At 55.0% G+C, this 8,062-nt stretch overlaps 2 protein-coding genes across 2 annotated transcripts; one reads left to right on the top strand and one right to left on the bottom strand.

Annotated features, from left to right (window-relative positions):
- Positions 1-421: 421 nt before the first annotated feature.
- INDA1 (amino acid permease/ SLC12A domain-containing protein) lies at positions 422-2,432 on the top strand (the record flags this gene model as incomplete). The annotated part of the gene is made up of 4 exons (XM_083195530.1): positions 422-712; positions 832-889; positions 985-2,105; positions 2,172-2,432. 4 exons carry the CDS (start codon positions 422-424, stop codon positions 2,430-2,432), a joined length of 1,731 nt encoding a protein of 576 aa, XP_083048546.1.
- Positions 2,433-3,811: 1,379 nt separating this feature from the next.
- On the bottom strand, positions 3,812-6,039 carry ACO1O0_006136 (ARMH3 family protein; the record flags this gene model as incomplete). Its single annotated transcript, XM_083195531.1, has 5 exons — positions 3,812-4,799; positions 4,855-5,192; positions 5,248-5,574; positions 5,657-5,920; positions 5,956-6,039. 5 exons carry the CDS (start codon positions 6,037-6,039, stop codon positions 3,812-3,814), a joined length of 2,001 nt encoding a protein of 666 aa, XP_083048547.1.
- Positions 6,040-8,062: the final 2,023 nt, after the last annotated feature.

The following is an 8,062-nucleotide window of genomic DNA, read 5'->3' on the forward strand; positions in this document are numbered from 1 at the left end:
AAACACCACCATCACTGATCACCCAGCTCGAATAGCTGCAGGTCGTAGCCCCAGTTCCCCCCCCCCCCCCCGGCAGCAGAGCAAGCCAGGAAGCCCAGGCCGATCAGAGGGACTCTGTCCTATGCAGTCTGTACGCCGTAGTCAGTACCTCCCTACCTCCCTACCTCCCTACCCGTAGCCTGTTCCCTCTCAGGGTGCAGCATCCATATCTTGCTTTTATAATAAGGGTCGATCCTTCCCACCCCATCGACCCATCTCCCCTCCCCTCTCTTTCGTTTCCCTCCTTTCCTTTCCCTTCTCTCCCCAAGCCGCCTCTCGCCTCCGCTTCTCCGTTCCTCGAGGGTAACGGGACACGGACAGGTCAAGCAGAACCTTGGACCACGGGAACCATCACAAAGGCATCCCACCAACTTCGCCCATCATGTCCTCCAAGGACTCCATCCCCGCTGATGGCAACGAGAAGGGGGTTGCCACCACGGCCCCCGTCGAAGCTGGCACCACCCAACACCAGGACATCTACAACTCGTATGACGACGAGACCTACCTAACCCGTAATGGTCTCAACCTCAACTCCTTCAAGTGCAAGCACTATGGCCACGGTTTCGTCGAGCTTGACCGCGCCATGAAGACGCGCCATCTGCACATGATTGCCATCGGTGGCTCCATCGGTGCTGGTTTCTTCGTCGGTTCTGGTGGCGCTTTCGTCAAGGGTGTAAGTCTTGCATTCCGGTACCCTCGATTTGATCTGGTGGCATATTTGGATGGTCCAATCAATCGTCGCATGTAGTGTTTTCCTAAGAGACACAGTCAGCTAACAATACTTTCTGACAGGGTCCCGGCTGGGTCCTCATCGACTTCCTCATTATTGGCGTCATGATGTTCAACACGGGTATGTTAGCTCAGCCTCCCCACAGACCGCACACCTGGCCGACTTCTCTCTCCACCAAAGTCCCAATAATCTGACTCGCTGACTCGACCCTCTAGTCTATGCCCTTGGTGAACTGTCTATCATGTATCCCGTCTCCGGTGGCTTCTATACGTACTCGACTCGATTCATCGACCCTTCGTGGGGTTTCGCCATGGGATGGAACTATGTCTTTCAATGGGCCATTGTGCTGCCTCTGGAACTGACTGTGTGCGGTATTACCGTCCAATACTGGGATGATAGCATCTCCGTCGTTGTGTGGATCACTGTCTTCCTCCTTGTGATCGTTATCGTCAACATTTTCGGAGCTATTGGTTATGCCGAAGAGGAGTTCTGGTCCTCCTTGTTCAAGATGTCGGCCACCATCATCTTCATGATCATTGCACTCGTCCTTGTCTGCGGTGGTGGTCCCAAGAATGGCATATACAGCGAGTACTGGGGCGACAGGTACTGGCACGACGAGAACACGTTCAAGAACGGCTTCAAGGGCTTCTGCTCCGTCTTCGTCACGGCCGCCTTCTCTTTCTCCGGTACTGAGCTTGTCGGTCTTGCCGCGGCCGAGACTAGAAATCCTGTCAAGTCGCTCCCCGGTGCCATCAAGCAAGTCTTCTGGCGTATCACCCTCTTCTACATTCTTGGGCTCTTCTTCGTCGGTCTGCTCATCGACAGCACCGACCCCGGCCTGATTTCTGAGTCGGACTACTCCGATGCCAAGGCCTCTCCTTTTGTCCTCGTCGCCAAGTATGCTGGTCTGAAGGGTTTCGACCACTTCATGAACGTCGTCATCCTGGTTTCGGTCGTATCCATCGGCGTCTCCGGTGTCTTTGGTGGCTCCCGTACCCTCACTGCCCTGGCTCAGCAGGGTTACGCCCCCAAGTGGTTCACTTACATTGACAAGTCTGGCCGACCCCTGCCTTCCGTCCTTGCCATCTGCATCTGCGGTGCTCTGGGTTATATCAACATCGATGCCAACGGTGTCACCGTCTTCAACTGGCTGATTGCCCTGTCTGGCCTCGCCGCTCTCTTCACCTGGGGCTCCATCTGCCTGGCTCACATTCGCTTCCGCAAGGCCTGGGCTTACCATGGCCACTCTGTCGATGAGATCCCGTTCCAGGCCGTCGGAGGTGTTTATGGTTCCTGGTGCGGTCTCACTCTCAACGTCATCGTCCTCGCTGCTCAGGTAAGTTCCATTCTCAAGCAATTAGAATGAAAGGTTGGGAACGTATCGCTAACCCTCCCGCTCCAGATCTACACGGCCATCGTTGCTCCTCCTGGCCAGTCCGGTTTCAACGATGCCGAGGGTTTCTTCGCTCAGTGCCTTGCCCTCCCTGTCGTCATCGTCTTCTGGATCATCGGCTTTGCCTGGAAGCGCACTGGCTGGCTCCGCACCCACCAGATGGATGTCGACACTGGCCGACGTGAGCTCGACTGGGACGCCATCAACGCCTACCGTGCCGAGGTTGCCTCGTGGCCTACTTGGAGGCGGGCCCTCCACAAGATTTTCTAAATCCCCTGCTGCAAGACCGCTCGGGACTTCTCAATGGGGTGGAATTTTTGGTGATGGGCTCATACTCATGTACACATGTGTTGTGAAATACCCTGCACATAAAGTGCGCGTGGGTGGCGATGATGTAGTATTTTCCCTGTACACCATTTCAGTACTAGATACCACTCGATCATTTATGTCATCTTGCATGGTTCTTACCCACGAGCGTCTTAGAAAAAGATGTGTGCCTAGTATGCTCAGGCTTAACTTGGAACCCTACAAGGGCATAATACTATGATAATGTACCTTGATAGGTTTACAAATCTGCCAGCTGGAAGGCGTCCAGTTTCATATAATGGCCCTCTTGTCAACAGCGCCCTGGCCCTGACACTATTTGTAATAACCGCCTCGCGCCCTTCCATGTCATGCATGTCGAAAATAGCGCCCTTGGCATTCCGACCAGTTCTTCAGAGCCTTCAAACATGCCACCTCTACGCTAATGGGGGGAAATAATGGCAGTACTGTCTTTTTTTCACGAGGAAATCGGGAGACAAGATATCACGTAGTTTTAGGCTTGCTTGTGGGGGGGCAAGGGTTTGGGGTTGAAGCTGGATGACACGAAGGGGAGGGTTCCACGCGGATGTATCGGATGCATGGCACAGCCTGCATATCTGCGCCTTTCATGCACGGAAAGGACATGCGACAGAGCTCAGTTGCCTACCTAGGTACTACTTCAGTACTCCAGTACTCCGTACTGGGTGTAGCTTACGCATGTTTGCGGTACCTAATCCCAATAGCTACCTGGGTATTGGTGTTCCTTGCCATGTATCCGTAGTAGCACTACCCGTCAGTCCCCCGTTCCCCACGGGGGAGAAAGACGGTGGACCCAAACCCCGACCCCTGAAATGATGGCGAGCTTAAGTTGTCCGCTAGGTCAACGATCAACCTTGTTACTATTCCGCAGGTATTGCCGGAGGTTTTGGAATGCGTAGTGTACGGATACGGAATTATAAGATGTAATTATTATCTCCATAACAGAGGTAAACCCCTTCTTATGTAGTCTCGGGACAGGAAAGCTTGGCGATGCAAAGGTGATAGACCGCTTGCTGCCTTTATTTTTGGCATGCTGTATACGCATTATGGGGGCTGCGCAGAAGTGGGCAGCCTCGGATGCGGAGAAGGCCATCTGTGCGGGTGGCGGATGAGTGGCTGCATGTGGGAGGGCATGGTTTGGCCAGGTGGGTGGCCGATGGAGGCCAAGTTGGGGGGATGTGATGTTGGAGTCTTGGAGATGTGGCGTTGGGTGGTGGGGGGAAGCTTGTCATCGTTCGCTTGTAGGTATCCTAGTCTGCAGGAGACGTATATACATGGGACCTCTAGTCGATTGAGATGCTCGTCGTCTACCGCTCTACCATGGCCCGAGCATCGCCGACCGCCGCCCTGGCCATCTTCTTCAGCACCGTCCTCTCGTCCGCCTCGCGGTACCGCTCCCACGTGTCCAGCCCCTCCCTGGCCTGGATGCTCAACGTCTCGTAGCCCTGCTTGATGACGTCGGCGACCTGGACCGTCGTCAGGTTGCTGGGCCTCCTCTTGCCGCCGTCCTCGGCCAGCATCTGATTGTAGTGCGCGCTCACGTTGATGAGCGTGTCAATCGAGTTGCTGTGGCGGTTCCCCAGGCGGTAGTTCTCCTTGAACTTGGTGAGCACGTCGCCCGACTCGACCACCTTGTAGAAGAGGTCGTCGTATGCCGCCGGCGTGGGCAGGAAGGCCTCGCCCGCGGACAGGGACAGCGCGACCAGGTTGACGACGTGGTCCAGCAGCGTTTCGATGTGCGTCAGGTCTTTTAGGTCCGACGTGTACTGTGTGAGGAAGCGAATGAGGGAGAGGAGCGATCGGAAGAACTCGGACCAGTGGTACTTTAGCCGCGTGCGAGAGCGGGAGAGGTATGAGATGATGCGCAGCATGATTCCCACGCACAGCGTGTAAAGACCCACGTCCAGGCGCTTCCGCAGGTTGTGGTTGATGCCGTCCACCATAGCATCAAGCACGCAGGTGGCGAGGATACGGTCCCCCTTGACCAGGGGTAGAAATGGCTGGCGATGGCGACAGAGACGGACCGGCGTCTTAGATTCATCGCTGCATATCCTCTTACAGATGATGGGGTCCTCAATCAGTAAACGGAACACCATGAGATTCAGGTGGGCGTAGGATGTGGCTCTGGCAGACAGGTGGGCGTGTTGTAGGAAGTAGGAGGTAAGGGAGAGGTAGCTTGATATCGGCTGCTCCTCGCCCTTGTCGCCCGACAGGCTCACAAGATTGATGCAGAAGAGCTTGTTTGCGTGCGCAAAGTCGTATGTAGCCAGGAGAAGGGCGGCATTTTCGCCAGGCCTATGGTCTGTTAGTTAGCAATATAGTATGAGCAGGGGCGTCTCATGTATCTCACAGCTTGGCAAACATTTGCCTCGCCGTCTCGGCGTCGTAGACAGGCTTCTTCTCCAGCTTGGGGCCCGGAGTCATGAACCCCAGCCCAATCAGATTCAGGGTCTTGCTGAGCGTCCAGCCCTCTGGCAGGTCCTCCTGGACATCAATGTAGTCTGCTCGGACCGCTTGACACGTATAGCCAACACAGCGGATAATCTTCTGGATGGTGGCCTCGTTGACGAAGTCGTTGAGCCGCAGCTGGTATGGGTTCTGAAATTCAAACTTGTTGTAGTTGGCGAGAAGGCCGATGAGGGTAAAAGGTTCGAGGATCGGGCCAGGCTTCTCGGTATCGCGGACAAACTAGGAGGGGTGAGCTTGTGTTCTTCGTCGAGGAACCCTGGGGGGGGTAGCATACCTTCATAATGGAGGGGAACAGGTCGCGCTGTATCATGTATGTGAGGAGCGTCGTTTGGTATGCGCCCGCCGTAGTGGCCAGGAGAACCTCGATGGCCTTGTGCTGTATATCCACTGTGTCCGTCAGCGTCAGCCTCGCCGCCTCCTTGGGACGCTTTCCGTTGAGCCCCTTACAGGTCTTCCCATTCCGAATGATTCCGTCCAGTGTCCCGACAAACTCTGTAAATATCGTGTCGATGTAGTCGAGTCCCGCGAGGACGGCGATGACGTCTGAACTCGGGTGCGGATACTTCTTGGACAGGACGCAGGACAGGAAAACGCTCAGGGTCTGCGCATAATAAAGGTCAGCGCGAATCCTCTTAAAACGGCCTGGACTGGGGCTAGCTCGCGAAAGCACAAAAGCCACGTACATCCAGGGCGTTGAGCGGGGCGTTGGCATGGCCGCTCTTGAGGGTCGCCACGGCGCGCGCAAAGAGCTCTCTGGTCCTGGGCTCGAGCTGCAGGACTTCAGTCGGGGGGATCTCGTTCAGGGTAGCGCGCAGAGCGGATCGTTCGGGCCGCAGGAGGAAGAACTCCTTCCAGAAACCCTCGGGTTTCTCGCCATCGTCGTCATCCTGCTCGGGGGGGTGTCCTCGGTCAGCGGGTTGGTTGGGGAGAAGTCGGGCATCGCAGGCCTGGAGGGGCAGCAGGTCGGAGAGGGCAGGCAAACCTTGAAGAGGGAGTCGTAGAGATGGACGATCTTGGGGGTGAAGACCTCGGGCTGAGGCTGGCGGGTGAGAGGTGACGCCTCCATGGAGAGGAGAGTTATGGGGGCGAAGAGGCGTGCCAGGCACAAGATTGACACCTCGTTGACAACCATTTAGTGCTTGTGCCATGGCGGTTAGGCCACCTGCCATTCCCCCTACCCTACACCTCCGCTTGTAGACGACCACCCATGGCCACAGCCGCTTCAGAGCCCTCGGAATCCAGGATTCTTCCTGTATTTATATTTCAAATATTCAAGTATTCTTGACTTTTGAAGTGAGAAGAATAAATCTATTAAATAAAGCTGGAAGCCTTGGAACTTGAAGATAGGTCGCACGGTGTTACTTGATTGTCTCAATGCAAGATTACATATTAGCACATGGACCGCATAGACCAAAGAGTACTCGTGACTACGTGGAGGACTTCCTTTTCTTTGGACAGTGACAGACAGTTGGCAGACCAAGTATTTTATATTAGCCAATGTCTGGCTCAGAAGTTAACCCGTTCGCATTGGAGTGATGGCCTCACAGGAAGCACACGCACAGTGACCATATTAAACATGTCGGCCCCTAAGATTCCCACCGACGAGATTATCTAGGCAAAAAAATTACAAAGCAGCGATATAGGTTGGTCTGGGAGCCTCATTAATATAGCCTGTGGTTCCATACCTAGCAATGTCATCATTTCGAGGCCGACAAAGAGCAACCCGGATCGATCATCCCATTCCCCGGCGGCTCTCGGGAGGGCTAGGAAGACCAAGGGCTAAGATATTACTATTATTGCAGTAGTAGCTACGTATCCCAGTCGCTTCTATTCGCACCCCCATCCTCTACAAATCAGTTAATTCAGGGCTGGCCGAATGACGAAGACTTCGCTTGAAGACCACCACATGTCCGCCGCACCAGTCTATCCGAAACGTGGGAATCGAGCTCCGTCCTCACCGAGGCCGGGATGTCCTAGTCGACCCACGCCTACCTCAAAGCCCATGCCAAATTTGAGGTCGGTCTGGCTGGACCTGGTCAGCGCCTCGCTGTTGGAGTGTTGGCGCGACCATTGCGCCCCCCCCATGACGAGGTTGGATGCCTGTCAGGCTGTCACAGCTATACCGCCAGGCTGGTACGAAACTGATACCTACTAGGGGACAATCCTCGCTCCTGCGCACATCTAGCGACTAGTCATCCTGCGGTGCCGTTGGGGCTCGGCAAACGTTGACTTGGCCCTGCATGATTGCATCAGCATGTACTATATATTGCTCCCTTCACCAGTCTATTGGTTGACTTACATAGTGCTATCTCAATGGGAATTGCCGCTTGGAGGATTCTCCTTGATGGATGGATCATGAGGGTGTCTAATCTTGGATAATTTCAGTTGACCTGGCGGGCACCAAGGACCAGACTAGGACAAGGGACAAGGGGCAAGGGACAGCCCGGCGATTCGGCAAACCTGGACCTGGCAAGCGGATGCATCAAACGCATTCTGTCTGCATGCGACTTCGAGTCTATGACCAGGGAACGGCCGCAACAGTGCGGCACAACAGGTAGAGGCTCTTGGTTGCTGTCCCATGGTGCTCAGGCAGAGAGAATCTGAGGTTCTAACCCATGCAGACGCTAATTAGCGATGCCAATATCCGACTATACCTCTATGTCAATAATAATCACATCCAATATCATGACAATCACCATGGCTGCATCATCGCCCACCTAACCGGCCGAGTGTACCGGGTGTTTCTAACGACCTTCTCGCATGGTCTCTCAACCCAGACTCTGAATCGATGGGCGACGCTCTGATGCACCCAGCATTGGTGTTGTCAAACCGCCCGCTGACTGCTGAGGCATGGTAGGCTAGGCCCACGGGCGAGTGCTGCACTGGCTTGGTGGAGCAAAGGGCCGGTCTTCGAATGGCCTGGCGACGACGGATTTGCTGTTGCTGTGAAGCCTCAGCACTACCTGGGCGGGATAACATTCGGTTCAGCATTCTTGCTCCCTCGGAGGATCTTAGGGCTATCAGAGGAACTCAAGGTTGGCGAAAGCTCCGACCAAGGCGTGCGTCTAGTTGGCCGTTCTGGGTTCGGT

The sequence above is a fragment of the Amphichorda felina genome (assembly GCF_050947745.1).
Source record: "Amphichorda felina strain 45539 chromosome Unknown scaffold_6, whole genome shotgun sequence".
Lineage (NCBI taxonomy): Eukaryota > Fungi > Ascomycota > Sordariomycetes > Hypocreales > Bionectriaceae > Amphichorda > Amphichorda felina.